Raw genomic sequence first — 19,840 nt, forward strand, 5'->3', positions numbered from 1 at the left:
CCATAGCCTAATTGACTTCAGCGCTGGCACGCTAGACCTAATTTGGTCATATGGGCGTGGCCCGGAATGAGTTAACGTGTGTTGGCGGGCCTTACAAATACATTTGATTTGATTTGCATGATTCTCAAGACCATGCATATGTAGCCTAGACATACAAGTCAATGTATCATATTAACACATCCTTCATAGCTTGTGTATATATATATATATATCAAAAGCAGGTAGGAACACAATGTCATAAATAGACTAAATTACTGTTAAGTAAATAAGCTAATGATCAACCACAGTCAAACAATAATTTGCCTGTGCAATAACAACTAAAAACATATCCTTGTGAAAAGAACTCAGTTTTGTTTCCTTGTAGTTCTGCATGCTAGTTTAGTTTAGTTACAGTGTGTCCAGTTCCTAACGCATCTTTTAAAGACTGGGGAGTGTTCTGTCCTTGAAGCATTTGTAATTGAAAAGACACTACAGTAGTGACATCAAGGTGTGCGTTAGGAACCAGAGACTACAGTAGTGACATCAAGGTGTGTGTTAGGAACCAGACTACAGTAGTGACATCAAGGTGTGCGTTAGGAACTGGCGACTACAGCATGGACCGCGGAACCGGTATGGCCAGTAGGGCCGCGGCCCTACCAACTTTTGGGGTGTAAAAAAAAAAGTTTTTAATTTTTTTTATTTTATTTTTTATTTGTTTTGCTCTGCGCAGTTTTGGCGCCCTCTATATCGGCAACCATTATTTTTACATAAAAAATATTCTAACATGAGGGAAAATGAGCCAAAAATCTAAAACGGTCGGTCGATCTGAGCCTCAGCTTTAAGTGTTCACAGTCTTTCTTTCTTCTTAATTTTCTTTGAAAGCAAATTTGCACATTCTTTTATTGTTTGTTATTGTTATTATTATTATTGTGTGTTAGCTAAGTTGTTTATTTGTTTTAATTCTTTAGTGTGCATTTTACATTTATTCTTAGCTCTTGTTCTTGCTTGTAAAAAATAAAGGTGCAGTACTTTACTGTATAACTGTTAACCCTTTCACTGCCACACGACGGAGGGTTAAACCTTTATTATCACACAACCGACGGTCGTGAAAGGGTTAACCTTCTGTGTATTGTCGCAGTGAAAAGGGTTAACCGGTTGGTAGCGCAGTGGTGAACCTCGCCTAGGGCGCCAAATGTGCTAGGTCCGCCCCTGGGTGTATCAAACTCAAACATTATGTAAACATTAATAACTTTAATAATAATAATAATAATAATAATAATAATAATAATAATAATAATAATAATAATACTAATAATAATAATAACATTAATTAACATTAACAGTCAAATGTATATCAGCAAATACATTTACGTCCGCGCAGTGTGCAGTGTGAGTGCTGCAGGGATCTATCAAAGTCCAATCAACCAGATGACCCCGCTGTTCTTGCAGGTACAAAACGGATACTCATTCCAAATGGTTCAAGGACCACAGATGGCTAACGTTTTGCCAAACAAGAGCAAAACTGTTCTGTACACAATGTCATCTTTGGACAATGAAAGGACTCGGTTCTGGTTTACACTCCAACTTTTGGTGTAAAAAAAAAAGAATAATAATAATAATTTTTTATTTAATTTTTTTTAATTAATTAATTAATTGGCCATACCTATTCCAAATGCGTTCCGCGGTCCATGGACTACAGTAGTGACTAGGGATGCACGATATTGATTTTTTGACACCGATATCGATAACTTTATGCTCCTCAAGCCGATAACCGATATTTATTGTATTATAATATTTTTTTTTAAATGTATATATATATATATATATTTTTTATCAATTTTATTTTTTTTAGTATTTATAAGCTCCGACGTCATCGGTACTGCTATCGGTACCACACACACACACACACACACACACACACACACAGGTGCTGCGCTGCCGAGTACAGACAGCTCTGCTCTCATAATGGCGGACAGAACGAAACGTTCAAAAGTCTGGGTCTATTTTACTAAAGTCGATGCTGACAACGCTCGTTGCCACAAGTGCAACAAGACATTTGCCAGTAATGTATAAGCGCTGGTACTTGTCAATGTGGCTGGCGGGGAGATAACGTTAGCTCCGAGTAGAGTAATGGCTGACAATCCGGAGGTAAATAAACGAACGAGAGCTTCTGATTGGTGGTAAGAAGAAGAGGTGGGTGCAAGCGGTGGGACGTCATTGGCAGATCGACTGTCTGTCTCCGAATGTAACGCAACTACGTCACAGCCAAGAAAGGGAGCGCTGGATTTGTGAAAAACTCCATGTTCCTAAACCACACGCTATCAGTTTTACCACAGTACTGGCAAAACGGGAGGAGGCTATAATAAAAACAAGCGCCCTTTATCCAAATCCACCCACACCGGATTTCTTTTAACCAAAAAATGTATTATATGTTATCGGAGCTATCAATAACGTTATCGGGTTTATCGGGATGACATCATAATTGCTGATATCGGCCCGATAATTATCGGCCCGATAATTATCGTGCATCCCTAGTAGTGACATCAATGTGTGTTAGGAACTGGAGACTACAGTAGTGACATCAATGTGTACGTTAGGAACTGAAGACTACAGAAGTGACATCAAGGTGTGCGTTAGGAACTGGAGACTACAGTAGTGACATCAAGGTGTGCGTTAGGAACTGGAGACTACTGTAGTGACATCAAGGTGTGCGTTAGGAACTGGAGACTACAGTAGTGACATCAAGGTGTGCGTTAGGAACTGGAGATACAGTAGTGACATCAAGGTGTGCGTTAGGAACTAGAGACTACAGTAGTGACATCAATGTGTGTTAGGAACTGGAGACTACAGTAGTGACATCAATGTGTGCATTAGGAACTGGAGACTACAGTAGTAACATCAAGGTGTGCGTTAGGAACTGGCAACTACAGTAGTGACATCAAGGTGTACGTTAGGAACTGAAGACTGCAGTAGTGACATCAAGGTGTGCGTTAGGAACTGGAGACTACAGTAGTGACATCAAGGTGTGCGTTAGGAACTGGAGACTGCCGTAGTGACATCAAGGTGTGCGTTAGGAACTGGAGACTGCCGTAGTGACATCAAGGTGTGCGTTAGGAACTGGAGACTGCAGTAGTGACATCAAAGTGTGCATTAGGAACTGGAGACTACTGTAGTGACATCAATGTGTGCATTAGGAACTGGAGACTACAATAGTGACATCAAGGTGTGGGTTAGGAACTGGAGACTACTGTAGTGACATCAAGGTGTGCGTTAGGAACTGGAGACTACTGTAGTGACATCAATGTGTGTGTTAGGAACTGAAGACTACTGTAAATGCTTCAGACCCCAACACTGGGTTATATTACCAGTTTAAACAAATCCATTCCACTAAGAATAAAAAGGATAAGAACGAAAGGGGGAGGGGGTGACGTAAAAAGGAAGAGAGAAAGGGATGGAATGTTTTGAGAAGTAGAGAAAAGGAGGAGATATAGAGAAGGAGATGTACCTGAAAGAAGGCTGCCTCAGGCCCAATCTTTTCATACACACTGTTGGATTTGCCAATGGCCATAACAATACCCTGCATATTTGGAGTCATCATTGCCTGCCCGAGAAGTGAGGGGGGGGGGGGGGGTTAATCATGAGGATACATCCCTGGGAAAACCATCTACACACTATAGTGGTAACACACTGCAACAGGGCAAGCTAAGGCATGCCGTACACCACTCCATGCGCAAGCTAGGAGTCACATGACTGTAGGGGAGACACAGGCAGCTGAAGGCCATGCCGATACTCAGGGGTGTAAAGTACTTGAGTAATTGTACTTCGTTACAATACTTAAGTACTGTTTTTGGGGATTTGTACTTTACTCGAGTATAGTATTATTAGGTTTGTATACTTGTACTCAATTAAATTTCAGAGATTTTTTTTTGTTTTTTTACTCCTTACTCCTTAAAATGCAGACATACAAAGTACAAATCTCACAGGTCATACTATTTTAATTAGTTATTTGTTTCTCTGGCCGAACTAACGTTAACGTTATTAATCCTGTGGCCACACTTAATTTAAAAACAGCCCATCAAATCCCCATCAATGGAAAATTAACCCGCCCATATATACCCATGCTGATTGGTCCTTGTCCAAGACTAGAAAGCGGGGATCTTTGATTAAACACCTGCTATCAGAAGAATAGACAGTCTGAGTGACAAGCTACAGAAGATGGCCACAAAGAGTGACGAAGAGGATGAAACGGAACATTTCATTGCCCCGGAATAAAAAAAAAAAATTTACTTTTACTTTTTAGTACTTAAGGACATTTAAAAGTAGAAACCTTTTTTAGCCAGATACAGTCTTTGACTTGAGTACAATTTTGAGACTGTACCCATACTTTCACTTAAGTATAATTTCTGGGTACTTTTTATACCCCTGGCAATATACTATAAAACACACAAGGATAGGATAGTCTGTGAAAACCAAGGCAGCCAAATAGGACCCAACAGCAAGCTGATGGCGTGAGAGGAGAGGCTAAGGCCCAGGTTACACGAGGGGAAAACAGGAACGTTGTATTTTCTAATGATTCCATTTGCATGTCCAAGTTAAATGGCAATGGCGTTTTAGCGGGCATTTTCGTTTTCCTAGCGGCAACGCGCCATGGGGGTTTTCGTTCTCAAAGTCCCTTGGAATGGTGCCATGTAACCTTGTGCGAGCCGGAGCTGTTGCTGTTCACGTCCAACACCCATGCGCACTACACCGACGTCCACGTGCCCTCACCAACTTCCGGTGAGAACAGGATCCAGCCATATTTTTCCAGCACTGGATTAGTCAACATGAACGACCAAGTAGCTCAGGTGTTTGCGGCCTTTATTAGTTTTAACTTCTTTAATTCACATTTTCTTTAGTTTGCAATAATGCAACTGCAAGCCGATGTTCCGAGACATATTGCCTTTTATTTATTTTTTTTATCCACTTTTTCTCCCATTTTCTATTTTTCTCCCATCCCAATTTTCGTATCATCCAATTCAACCCTCCCCTGTCTTTGAACGCTGTTTCATGCCTCGCACATGCCGGCTGCAATGTGGACTAAGTCATACATAGCACGAGTCCCCTCCGATACTCGAGGTAACGGCAGTGGCATCTTTCCACCTGCACGGCTCGATCTTTCAGCGTCAGGGGTCTGGGCTTTGGAGGGGCCCCGCCCCCGTCGCTTCCTGATTCTACTGCGCAGGCGCACCAACCGACCTGTAGGAGTCGCTGTCCACAACGCCCGATCCCCACCCATCAGTTTCCCTCCCCCTAATACTGCCAATGTGTATTAGTGCGGACGACCAGCTAAACTGAAAGCAATGTGGAGCGCTGGGCTCGAACAGGGAGGCGTTCCTGTTCGAGCCCAGTCTCCAGTATTCGTGGTGAGCGCCTTGCCCACTGCACCACGTAGCCGCCCACATATTGCCTTTTATTTGTAATTGTTAGGCTATTTGAATCCACCATTTAGGGCTAAACGGTGTATTCAAATAGCCTAACAAATAAAAGGTAATATGTCTCGGAACATAACATTGATCAAGAAGTAAAATATGCTGTAAAAGATAGCCACTTATACGTTATTCTGAGGTGATAATTCATCTGGATAACCAAGGCACGGATTTTGTCGAGGCAGGTAGCGTTATGTCGGGAAAATTGATATCTATAGACTGGTGGTATTTCTTTTGTCCACGAAAAATGGAGCCTCTAATAAATATTATTACTCGAGACGTAAAAGATAGCCACTTATGTTATTCTGAGATGATAATTCATCTGTATCTGGATAACCAAGGCACGGATTTTGTCGAGGCAGGTAGCGTTGTCGGGAAAATTGATATCTATAGACTGGTGTATTTTTCGTCCACGAAAAATGGAGCCTCTAATAAATATTATTGCTCGAGACGTTAAAGACGCTGTAAAAGATAGCCACTTGCCCTGATGCCTGGCAGTGTATAGGCAGTGTAAAAAGGTCATGGTGCAAGATGAGGGTATATATGTCCTCTGTTATATTTGCCCTATAAATATATATATATATATATATATATATATATATATATATATATATATATGCGGTAAATATATAAATGTAAATATTATTAATAACATAAATATATATATTTAATTAAACTGAAGCATTTCATTTAAACATTTTAATGGCTAGGCTATTTAAACACAAATGGAAATCGTAATTTAATTCTCTGCTTATTTAATGCTTCAATTCATTCAGAAACGTTGCAGCAAACAATCCATATGTGCATTTGTTTACAATGATAACGTACATAAATAACATATTATTGAGGGAAGAAAAAAAGGAAACTGATAGCCTAACACCCCTTCCTGACGGGCAGCGACGCGAGCGAGCGTGATTGCGAAAATGATTAAAATGTATTCGTTTCAATCAGACTATCCTGACCTGCCGCGAGCGACAGCGAACTGAGCGGCGATGTCGTTCCCCCCTCAAATATTCGCTCGCTGTGTCTCTAGTTGAGCGATTACGCGGCCGAGTCCCGCCCCTAAACACTTTTTATTGGTCAAGAATCGCAGGCTGCTTTGCCCCCGTGTGCTTCCAGGTAACACACACAGACACACTCGGACACGTGCCGCCTCATATCAGGACAGTGTTGTGCGCGATTTCGTCTCCAGTTCGCTCGCTCGCTGCCTGTCAGGAACCGGTGTAATGTTTCACCCTGTTAGTCATGTTGAACAAGTTGAAACTTTATCTCTGGTGCATATAGATTAAAGTTGCAATGCTACAGTAAAGGCCTTTATCTCTGGTGCATATAGACTAAAGTTTCAATGCTACAGTAAAGGCCTTTATCTCTGGTGCGTATAGACTAAAGTTTCAATGCTACAGTAAAGGCCTTTATTTCTAGTGCATATAGACTAAAGTTTCAATGCTACAGTGTCCATGAACAGAGAGAAGACCTGTTACAGACGAGAGCTAACCTCGTCGTCGTAACCCCCGGCCTCCCACTCAATGACAAAGGTTCCCACGTGAGGGATGGCCACCTCTACGGTGCGCTGGGCAGGGGACTCATCCTCCACTGGGGGGTGAGGAGGAGGAGGAGGGGTGACAGGGGCTTGGACCTCAGGCTGGGGGGAGGGGGAAGAGGGGTAAAGGGGAGGAGACTGTGGAGAGAGAGGTAGAGAGGTGGAATGGAGAGAATAGGCATGGACTGTTAAAGGTGGTGTAGTGATAGTTTTAAGACTTCATAGTCTTAATGGCTTTCAGTTATTTAGAGCAACATGGATGAATGGTTACCTAATGGAGATAAACAAATAAACATGTGTTTTTGAGATTTCTTAAAACAGCGTTTGAATTGCATTGAGCAGGCATTGGCATTTCCTTTCACCGAATTATGCAACTAAGGCTGAGACCACTTATCGATTTATCGATAATTATTGATAACTGCGTGAAATCGATAAGTGGCGTAATTCTTTTGCATGTATAAAAAAGAAATACCTTTTTTTAATACTTTATACTATACTAAAATACTAGGTATTGTGGCATGTTTTAGTTAAAACATCCCCATTTCATGTAAATTCAGTTGAATTGCAACTCTGCATTCAATATGCAGTGCACTCCTCCATCACATCCAGAGACCACCGACTATAAAATGAGAAGGATCACTGTGGTAGTTTTGAATGGGGAAATCTGTAACACTAAAGATGGCGGCAACGACAAAGAATTGCTGCAAAATAAACATACATTTGTTGTTTAAATAATAATACAAAAAAAAAATATATATATATATTAAGGCCGGGCCGTTAACGCCGGTAAGTTAACGGCGGACTCTTATCGCGCGATAAAAAAAAATTACCGCCGTTAATCTATAGACCACCGCAACACTTCCGGGATTCTGAAATCAGGGAGGAGATAGCGGGGGGAGCCAGCCTGTTTGTGTCCCCTGCTCTCAGCGCATCAAGGCTCTCAGCCACATTCATTAATTTGCTCCCCCCGCTATCTCCTCCCTGATTTCATTGTAACGCGGAAGTGCAGTGGTCTATTCTCAAAGTTGAGACTGGGAGCCAATTACATTAGCTGATGTACCGTAAATCCTCTAATAGTGGAGGGTATTCAAATGTTTCCCTCTCGTTGGCGTTAGCATTAGCGTTAGCTAACGTTGTCATAGCTAAATCTGTGGTGTCGGCTGGATGACGTTGGCTTTGTTTGCAAACGTTAGTTAACGTTCGCTATCTATATGGCGTTGGCAGGCGGGGCTGGCGTTATCCAGTTGACATTACAGATCATGATTCTATGATAGCGTTAGCTAAAGCTATTGCCTGCATGTTATGGCTCTGGACTCAGGTAGAGTCAAGAAGGTACCACACGCAAAATTGGCCGTGCGGGCCCCGCAACCTAGTATAAACAGTTCCAACTTCAGTGTGTGAATTACGTTAATCCACCACAGTTTCACAATTACTCAACTGCACTCAATATTTAAATACCAATGTCAGTCTAAATAAATGTAGACAGACAATGTACGTATTAAAAAATAGAATGGATTATGTCCATGAGTGTCATTTTTAGAAATTAAGGCCTGCCTCTTATATAAGCCTCTCTCTAATAAAGGCCTGGTGCTCTTTGCAGCTGAGGTAAATACAAGACCGTCCAATATTAGAGGATTTAAATTGTAAAACAATTTATTAAACACAAGTACATCTTATTGAACGTTATTTTGATATTTCATTACCAATTATCATAGCAAAACAGCTTTTTCAAACAGTCTGTAATGCATTTTGGAAACGGGAGATGGGCCCATGGTGTAATGGGCCACCTGGCCTGAGAAACGTAAAGAGGAAAGAAAAAGTAAGGACTTACTTCTGGTCATTATTTGGGTAGAACACACATATTTTGAATGCCTTCGGCAGACTTCAAATGAGCCATTTTAATCTAGATTAACTCCAGGATTGCAGATAGATTAATCTAGATTAAAAAGAATTATCTATGCCCACCTCTAATATACTAATAAAAATATCGATATTTATCGATAATTTTGACCTGATCCCAAATGAATGGCATATCGTCTCAGCCTTACTCACTACCCTGTGTCTGTGTGTGTGTCTGTGTGTCTCTTTACAGCGCTCAGCAGGGCCTCTGGGCTCCTCTCCTCCTGATCTGCAGCAGCCTTGGAGATGGCTCTCTCCATGTCCTCCTGGAGGTGCTTGGAGTCGTCTGTGGGTGATGGCTGTTCCATGTACTCTGGCTCATCCTGGGGTGCTGGAAGGGGTTAAAAAAGAATTAAATTAAAAAATAAAACATTGTAATTGATCATATCAACACACCGGCCATTTTGCTCCTATATGGTAAATGGCTACATTTATATAGCCCTTTTATCCATAGCGCTTTACAATTTGTTAAAGGACACTTCGACCAGGGATTAAAGCAAAAAGAAATCTCCTGACTGAACTTATTTTAACCTCCACTGTATTTTTTTTTAATAGCGTTATTGCCTACTTGTTTCGGTTTCGTCGATAATCCAATGTAGTAATTCTGTGTTTAAAAAAGGCTGTTTTTGAAACAGTTTGTTCCTCTCCACAGAGGAGAGGTGGGGGCTGGGTTTATTTTTGCATCTGAATAGAGCTGCGTGTTAGGATTCAGATTCACTGAGCCAGGTAAAGGCATTCACACAGAGAGAGTCATTAACGTTAACAATGGATGCATTCAGGTGAGGGTAGTTGTCCACGCCCCCCCCCCCCCCCCCTCCCCAAACTAGCTGAAGTGTGGACATCTTTGAGAGGCGTTTTCTCCCCTTGAGTGTTTTAGACAACAGACTGAGTTACAAGATTTAAATGAATATATGATATTCAAAACATTCTCAGATTTCAAAGTATGACACATCATTTGAAAGCTTACATTCTGTACTTTCACAATCTGGAAAAATCTGGAAAATGAAAATGGAGACATGTAGGCACAAACCCTGGACTCGGTCACATATGTTATGATGAATTGAAAATGGGGGACCCTGATGTAAACAAGATGAAAGTCTTTCTCTGGTCTGCATCCCCTTAACAATTGTGTGTATTGAACTGTACTGTATTGTACCCATTCTGCAATCTGTTAATAAAGTTTTCAATCAATCAATCAGACAAATGTATAGAAAAGCTTTTATTATAACCATATGTAGCCACCTGGAAAATATATCTATTATCCAGATGTGCTGACTTGCCTTTCTATCTCCCCTGATGCACCAAGACATTCTAATTAGTCTCAGCTAATATTCTCTCGAACAATGATGCTCGCCCCTCCTTGCTCTACTCACTGGAATATGGATTATAAACGGCATTACTGGATTCTATTCTACCATCCTTTTCCCTGTGTGGCTAGTTGGTGGCCAGCAGGGGGCGGTGGCAGGCAGAGAGCATACGTGAGAGACGGAGAAGGAAGTGGACGGGAGTGAGAGGAAGCAGCCTCTTCGAGATTGAACTTGGACCGGAGCGGTCGTGTCTGGAGAGCCCCGTATTGAACCTGAGGATATTACGGGTTATCCTATGAATGTACTCGTAGTGGAGCCTTGCATGTTTCTCCCTGAATATCCCTAGTGATATACCACGAGTTATCCTAGAATAAGAACGGTATAGCCGAGTTGGGCTAACCCTTAGGAGTCAATGGGGCGTATTGCTCCCGTGGGCGGAGAACAAAAGAATTAGAATGTCTTCTAAATGCTCTAAACGTACATATTTTCAGAAATCGATAAAAATAGAAAAATGACAATTTCGAGTGCTTTGAGATGTGCTATATATGTCTCATTACTTGCTAAACATAATACGACTTGTAAATACATTTAATTCTTGCTAGATGGTATGCTTGTAATTATTTCCGTTTGCGAGAGAACTACAGCGCGTCACGAAACACACATACACGCACGCGCGCACACACACAAGAGAAGCGTGTGCGCTGTGAATAGGTGTTAGACCCCCGCGCAGAGGTGAGAGGTATCAGAGACTCGCTACCCCCCATCCAAATTCTAAACAACAGATCGGCATCGGCTTTTCATAATATGTATGAATTATCTCTTGCAATAATATCCACGGGACACTGAGCTGCTTCGCAGAATAATGTGGTGTGCGTGTATGTGTGTGTGCGCTGAGACGCAGCGTCGAGACGAAACTTGTCGAGTCTGCTTCTATGTATGCTTCTTCAGCGCGTCCTGCATTATTATTATTATTATTATTATCATTCTCTAGAATACACGGGACCCGACGGAACGTTAATGTCGAGTCTGCTTCTATGTATGCTTCTTCAGCGCGTCCTGCATTATTATTATTATTATTATCATTCTCTAGAATACACGGGACCCGACGGAACGTTAATTTATGTATTAAAAGTAGTCTAACATGCTTTTCATCAACATAACTGGCAGAGACAGAGTGCGTGTGTGTACGAGTTATGAGTTATCTCGCAGTTCATTCAAGCGCGCATCACGGTGATGACAGCTCTCTAGAGAAAGGTGCGCTCACAGGGGCGTAGCTGGAGATTCTGGGCCCCATGAAAATAATCAATTTGTGGGCCCCCAATCTATTAAAAAAATGTGGGGCCCCCAATCTATAAAAAAATTTGGGGCATTTGCTGGGCCCTTGGAATCATCCTAACCCCCCCCCCCCCCCAGCTACTCCCCTGCACACACACACACTCTCTCTCTCTCTCTCTCTCTCTCTCTCTCTCTCTCTCTCTCTCTCTCTCTCTCTCTCTCTCAAAAAGCGATATATAGGGTTGTTCATTGTACAATACAATTGATACAGTTGATGTTTCTTGTTGATTATTATTCTCTATGTGTATATGAGCATTTTTTCAATACCCAACTATGTAGTGGCCGCTTGTCGCTAGGCTAGGCCTCCTGCTGGGTCCATTCACTGGAATAACAAAGGAAATAAGGAATGACTGGGCCTTTGCTCCAGGTGTGAAATGGTTCTAGTGACAATGATCACATTGAATTCTGGGAGTGTAGTTCTCTCATCAGATAGCTGAATGAACTTGGATCTAGTTCAAGTCCTATACTGAAAAGTTGTTAGGATTTTACCAGAATGTTTGATAGGACATTGATTGAAAACTATCGTCTCAAATTTGACAATTGATGGCTTATTTTGAAGGTATGAATCTGTAATTTTACATTATGTAACAAAAAAAAAGAGAATATTCTGAGAAGGTGGAGCTAGAAACTTTAGATAGTTATTCCCTCTAGCGAGGCGTCCCCGCCAGCGTGGCGCGAAGAGAACCGGTGCTTAGGAGCACCCTGCGTTATGATATATCCCGTCTAGCAGAAGGGCTGTTTGGGACCCAGAGTTTAGCTGCAGTGTGAGTGAGGGCAAGGTAGATCCGCGTGTCGACCCAGCACCAACTCTACAACCAGATCTGCCCCGGCTGCCTTCAGAGACCAGATCTGCACCCGGCTGCCTTCAGAGACCGACAGAGGTCGCTATCCCCCAGCACACGCTCTCAGCCCAACACTGCCCTCTGCTCCAACTCCCCCGAGGGCGTTCGACGCCATCTTGCCTCCCGGACGACGGTGGCGCGGCGAGGCCGCCATTTTGGATGAGTATAAATGAGCATCGATGCTTCGGAGCCTTACACCATACACAGTGTGGTGCAGCCTGCGGGCGAAGTCAGCGTTGCTATTACAGTTCATAAGGGGAACCCCAAACAATATATGCCGGCATTAAGATAGGACTTTTGGTAAGGTATTAGTGGGCCCACCCTTTTGCTTTCTTTTCATTTCCTTTGAGTGTGATACCGTGTTGGTGGTTAATAATATTTTCCCATCTAGTTAACCCTTTCTCTGTGGAGAAGTTACAGACCTGGTGTTATAATTAAAGCCTTTCGAGGTATTATACAGAGTGAAGACCCAGACGTGGGCGATGAGTCCAACACAATGAAGTATATTATCCCTGACAGTAACCCAGAAGTGGGTGTATAATATACGTGTTCATGAGGTATGGAGTTACAAGCAGCACTGTAGTGAGACTTCAGTCCAATTGGTCACTTATATTAAATCATTGTAACAAACCAGCATGTAAGTAACATTAAAGAACTAGAGGGGAGATTTGTGTGTGTGTCTATCCATGAGCCGTTTGACAACCCTTTTGGTGTGGGTAACGTTAATATAATTAACCCCTTCCTATTCCACCTTTCCCTTTTCATTGTAAGGTTTCTAGGGTCATTGAGGGAGGGTACTGCTTGCGGGGGGAACCCAGGGTATTTATTTACAATTCAGTCACTAGGTGTGGGAGGGTTTAAGGAGCCACCGGGGGAAGTGGGAGCGTGCTGGGGAGTACTGCTGACCGCCCTGCTGCAGGGGAGGAAGACCAGCGTACCAGACCAGGTTGGTAAATCCCGGGCCCCATCCACTCACACTACCAGCCTCCAGTCGACGCTCCAGGCCCAAAGACGAGGGTGCAGTCAGACGGAGCTCTACTGTGTCCAGTTACCTTGTGACTGCCAGCAACCGTTCCCACGAAGCAGGGATAATCCACCCTGCTACACATAACAAAAAATTATATTATTGTTTATGAAAATGTTTTAGCCCTATGCTTGACTATTATTTTAGGCATGGCAACAAATAAAATAATAATAATAAAATGAATAAATAAAATATTAAATAAATAAATAGGCTACACGTCTCTTTTTGTGTTACAAATTGTGCTCACCGATATGAACATAGGCCTCTTTACTTACTTATGGTACTTTATGGTATTCCACCATGCCATGTGTGTTTTTATTTTATAATGCTCATAAGTCATGATTATTGCTGAAGTCTGAGTCATACAATACTCACTGGCTTTCATAACCTAACAGACTGACTTGCATTGAAACCCCAGCTCATCCGGTTGAGTGAGCTAGGAGATGGCAGCATAGGAAAACATGCTCTCGACCAATTAAGTTAAAAGTAGCCCAATACGACTCAAATCAACTAAAAGTTTTGAGACAACTGGATGCAAGATTGGGCGCCTTGAGAATGCCTAGAAAGACGAAGAATTCAACGCAGATTGAAATACGTTAGGCAGAACGAGAAGACCAGTTAGCTCCCGAGGCTAGCAGGGCTATGGAGGGGAATGACCCACCGGCCAGCAGTGACACGGAGGATAATGATACGCTGGACGGCGACGGAGAACAAACAGACCTCATACTGAAAGAATTGAGAGAGTTCAGGAAAGACAACAGCCAGCAGCTGAAGAGGATTCGGGAAGAAATAAAGAAAACTAACACGAGAATCGAGGTGGCGAAAGAGAGAATAGAGACGGCTGAGACACGGATACAAGCGGCGGAGGGGGCGGTATCTGAACTGTTGAAACTCCAGATACAAATGCACGCTAAACTGACTGACTTGGAGGGTCGCTCCAGGCGTGAAAACATTAGAATCCACGGAGTTAAAGAGGGAGCAGAAGACGGTTCTCCGTTAATGGTTTCCTATGTAGAAAGCCTGTTTAGAGAACACCTGGAACTCCCGGTCTCGTTCGAAATACGAGTTGAAAGAGCGCACCGCGCCATGATGCAGAAGCCGCCCCCAGAAGCGTCTCCGAGGTCCATAGTAGTCAAACTGGCCAGCTATGGCAGAAGCGGGGATTTCAACTTTTCGGGAGAAGGGTAAACCTCGACCATGACTATGCCCCTGATGTCTTGACAAGGCGAAGGGAATACGGCGAAGCGAAATCGGTGCTGAAGGAGAAGAATATTCGTTTTCAAACTCCGTTCCCGGCCAGGCTGAGAGTTTTCTACCAGGAGGGGACAGTGCTATATGGATCAGCGGAGGATGCGACCAGCGACATGGCCAAGAGGGGGCTCCAAGTGACCGTCATCAAACAACCAGAGTCTCTGTTGGAGCAGGTCCAGCGCTTATCGTGGAGCACGAGCAGGAAAACAGGGAACAAGGAAGCTGCTGACGGGAGGGGAAACTACAAAGATAAACTCCAGGCTTTCAGGCGATAGGACCAGGACTCGGAGTGACTGTAAGTAAAATGGAAAGTGATGGAAATTGACGTTTACTGGTGAGCCCACTGAAGAGAGGGTGAGTTTCAATATAAAAAAAGCGAGCTGAGCTCAGGACATTCGGGACAGACTGTGAATAATTACTGCAAATGAGAAGAGTACTTTGTTGGCAATAACTAACGAATATACATGTGTGGTCGGGGCTGTTTCCTTAGCCTGCACATAACCTAATGGACAGCAGCATGGACTGGAAAATGCTGACAAGTGAAGGCCCTCTCCCACCTATAGGGGGGAGAGGTTATCCCTCAAAGCCCTCTTACAGTCGGGGCTCAATTAGGGTCATAAGGAAGACCCCACACATGGAAGTCATTTTTGTTGTTAATGTTTGTATTGTGATTTTGCCCATTTACGTTTTTTTTGTGGCTGCTGTTCTTTGCAGCCCCAGGGGGGTTAACTTTGATAAAGTGAGTTCACTATCGATAATTGTGTTTAATTCTATTGGACAATATGCAAGCAGTTAAAATTGTAATGTATAATGTGAACGGTTTACTCAATCCAATCAAAAGAAGCAAGATATTAACTAAATTGAAAAGGGATAAAGTGGAAGTGGCCTTTTTGCAGGAAACGCATCTTACAGACATAGAGCATGCAAAATTGAAGAGAATGGGCTTTAAATACCAGTTTTCATCCTCATATCCGGCGGGCCACAGGAGGGGAGTGGCGATACTAATTTCCAGCAAACTTTGTTTTTAACTCACATTTGAAAAAAAAGATACGGAGGGGAGATATGTTTTGATAAGAGGAAATTTAGGCGGGACATTGATAACTTTACTAAACATTTATGCCCCACCTAACTCGAAATGGGAATTTTATAGGATTCTATTTGATTTGATAATAGCAGAGACTCAGGGGGTCCTGATTTGCGGGGGGGACTTCAACATTAGATTAAATCCTAATCTTGATACATCCAAAACACGCATAACTCAGCCAAAACTGACAAACAAGAAAATAAATACTGCAATGAAGGATATTGGGTTAATAGATGTTTGGAGAGAGTTGAATCCACAAAGGAGGGACTACACATTTTTCTCCAACCCACATTCGATGTACTCAAGAATTGATTACTTCTTTGCTTTTGGTAAAGACTTACACATGATTGGTGGCTGTGAAATAGGCACTATGGACCTTTCGGATCACAGCCCTGTTTATTTAAAAATGAATCTAGTACAGGATCAGAGAAATACTCTGTGGAGTAGCGACACTACATAGCTTAACTACAATTCTCAGTAGCATGATGGTAGCGTCACTACTTTTGAACCAAGTAGCGGTGTCTGTAGCGCAGCTATTTTTAGAACGAAGTAGTGACGTAGCGACGAGGAAACGCTACACGCTACTGTCGGGAGAAACAGTCTAGACTATGAAGATTTGTGAGGAGAAAAAAAAACTCCCTGTGGAAAACCCACTATGATTAGTTGGTTGGTTTAGATATGAGTATGACGACTCACGATTGGGTATGGTTAGGCCAAAACATTACGGGTAGGCCAATCAGAGGCAGGATAGGGCGGGACTCCAACCCGCAAATCAGGAAGTGAAAATCGAAACGCAGACCTCTGAATGAGAATGATAACAGATTACATGAACCAGTCCGCGCGAAATAATGGCAGAAGGATTCGATGTTTCCACTGATGGCATTGATGAAGATGATGATGTCAACAATGCCTCTCCATGGCCCTATCTGGACACATTTATGAGTTTGACTGAAAAAACGCCTAAAACATATGCTGCTCTCAACTTCCCACATGGCCAGCACTAACTTGAGAACACATTCAGGTGAGCTGATGAAAATCAACTGTTCCCAAACAGCACACAAGTCAGTACACATTTTGTCAACAGCTTTAACTAACAGATAGCTGCTATCATGATGATGTTTCACTGTAGGCAGAAAATGAACAATATTATGGGGGTGGAGAAAAGAAAAAAAGAGGGAAAAGATCACCTAGAGCAGTGGTTCTCAACCTGTGGGTCAGGACCCCCAGGGGGGGGTCCCCACATGATTTTGGGGCCATGGAATGTTTTGTGAGTTACATATTTAAATACATTTGGTCATTTAGCTGACGCTTTCATTCAAAGCAACTTACAAATTGTGTACAACAAGTCAGCAGGAGTGGTACATATCTAGCAGCCAAGGATGAGTAGTATTGTTTGTCAGTGTCAAGCTTGAGTGTTATACTCTGAGTACATACTGTAGTAGTATAGACATATTAGCATAGTTGGTACTGGTAGTAGTATATACATGGTAGCATAATACTAGTAAAATGAAGTAAAACAGTTACAATTCAGATATTGAAGAAGTGTGTTTTTGGTTGATAAAGTGGGCAGGTTTCAGAAGATGCAGAGTTTAGGGATAAATAATACATAAAGATAGAATAGAAAAGAAAAAGACCATTACTGCACCAAAAGTAATCAACAAACTATACTATAAAAACTGATCAAACCAAATGGTCTCTTTCTTTTCTTTTATAGAGGCTGCACCCAGCTAAACTTGCCTTCCTGGATTTTGTACATAATACAAGTTCATGTTAAAAGGATGACACAAAAAGCCAGACCGAGGGCTTGTTTCAGTTTTATAATAAACAATCAAACTGAGCATTTCTTTTGCCTGCCTATTTGTTTGGTGGAAACTTGATCACGAAGTAAAAAAAAAAAAAAAAAAAAAAAGTGCCTATGTAGCTAGCTATTTTTGCCATGTTCTTGTAGTGTAGCTTGCTACATTTCTCTGGGGATAGCTTCCATTGTAGTTGAGCTATATTTAAAATCGAGAGTAACTTGTAGTGTAGCTTGCTAGATTTTCCAAGTAGCTTGCCCATCACTGCCGATACCGATATACCGATATTGTCCAACTCTTAATTTCCGATACCGATATCAACCGATATCAACCGATACCGATATATGCAGGGTTTCCCCCCCCCCAAAAAATGGAATAATTTCAGGTAATTAACATTACATATCTCTTGTTGTGGAATTAACACAACATTATGCATACTTTTGACAATAAATAAAATCTGAATTTGTTCTTACTTGCTTGCCTGGGTAAATAAAGGTTATAGAAATGTAAAAAAAAAAAAAGAAAAAAAGAATTGAAAACAGATACCGATATTTTCTGATATCACATTTTAATGCCGATATCGGCCGATAATATCGGTAGGCCGATAATATCGGACATCCCTAGTTTCAAGTATTCCAAAAAAAAGTACAACTTATCCAATCTTCTCAATCTTTAGCAATAACATTTCAGAATGGGAGCTCATAAAGTGCGTAAAATTGGCTATAGCCATTCTACAACAATTTAATAGGCTGAATCGTTTTTTCAAACTGTTATTCGTTTTAATAAGGGATATGTACATGTACATTTAGTCATTTAGCTGACGCTTTTATCCAAAGCGACTTACAAGTTCAGAAAGTTACTGAATTTGCTCATTTTCTCCAGAATAAACTTTTAATTCATAACGTTCGGGTCCCTGAGGAGCTGGAAACACGGCGTGTATTCTCGAGAATGATAATGCAGGTTATATTATCCTGACTAAACTTGGAATACCAGAAAATAGATCTTATAGACGGTATGATTTGTTGGAGAAATATGCAGCCCCATGGCGAGATATCCTCGCGAGTGAGAGAGCTTTTCAGCTGAGAGCAGTGAGTTCAACGACAGACAGCGACAATGTGAGAAACACAATCCCTCCCCCCTCTCGCTCTGAAGAATGATATGCATATTGCTATCACTTAGTGATTTAACAGCTATCAGCGCACACGCCGCTGTTTGTGTGTGCGCGCGTGCATGTACGTGCCGCGTTGTAGTGCCATGAATACGGGGATAATTTAGAGCTATCAAGTCAAGTCAAGTCAAGAGTTTTATTTGTCACGGCATACGAGTATACAATGAAATGCGGGTGGTCTTGCCCGCAACGATGTGCAATACAGTGGGTACAACATATAATAGAATCCAATACAAAAAAAATTGTGCAGTAACAGGTAACATGGTGTGACATCAAAAACGGTATCTGTACATAGTTATTTACAGAGCATATAGGACATGCTAGGTAGCTTTGGTAGTGCAATACACTGTTACTGTTGCTAATACTGATTTAAAGTGGCTTTTCCTTGAGTATACAATACAATACAATTTAGCAAGAATTAAACATATTTACAAGTCGTATTACGTTTAGCAAGTAAGGAGACATATAGATTACATCTCAAAGCACTCGAAATTGTTTATTTTTACCGATTTCTGAAAATATGTACTTTTTGAGGTTCAAAAAGCCCCTTGGGCTCTCAAGGGTTAAAAGTTAAAACGGAACAAAAAAAATACTATTTCTTGATTCAGAACAATTTGATCATGGATGCACTAAACATTCAATGCGAATGGTTGATTTGAATTTCAAGGACTTTTTAAGCACCATGTTAACACTTTGGGTGCCATAGGTTGCCGGCTCTATTTGTCTATGGAGAAGTACCCCTTCTTTGCATGGCTATAACTTTTTAAATTCTATTGCTACATTGCCATTATTAGGGCCCATTCAAAGTCCTATATGTATTGTTCATTGTGTAGCAACGTTAAACATTCACATATTCATAGTAAAGTATGGTCTAATGTATAAGTATGTTTTCATCTCTTTCTGCAGCTTTCTCCAGAACGTGATATATAGCCCCAAATGCATTATATTGATGATGAAATACAGTTTGATGGCAATCGGGGCGATATAAAAAATTTCAATTGGACGTACTTCTAGAATGATCTACGTATGATCTGATGATGACCGGATGGGCGGGGGATCGTTTATAATTATATAATAATAGTTTTCCGGCAGTCAAAGTGTTAAAAAATTTGCTGTTTAAGGAATTCCAGGCCTCGACTCTTTTTTGTAA

The 19,840-nt window shown here is 41.7% G+C and overlaps 1 protein-coding gene across 3 annotated transcripts in view; it reads right to left on the reverse strand.

The window, feature by feature from the left end:
• The window catches only part of usp25 (ubiquitin specific peptidase 25), a 189,758-nt gene that overhangs the window by 33,767 nt on the left and 136,151 nt on the right, over positions 1-19,840 (reverse strand). For 2 of the 3 annotated variants that reach the window (XM_084320122.1, XM_084320121.1), the window contains exon 18: positions 9,075-9,214. In XM_084320122.1, coding sequence (XP_084176248.1) covers positions 9,075-9,214 — 140 coding nt within the window. Of the gene's footprint in view, positions 1-3,484; positions 3,581-6,939; positions 7,102-9,074; positions 9,215-19,840 lie in introns of all 3 variants that reach the window. The other variant, XM_084320123.1, reaches the window with a different exon arrangement.

This window comes from Notolepis coatsorum (assembly GCF_963971535.1).
Source record: "Notolepis coatsorum genome assembly, chromosome: 8".
NCBI classification, from domain to species: Eukaryota; Metazoa; Chordata; class Actinopteri; order Aulopiformes; family Paralepididae; genus Notolepis; species Notolepis coatsorum.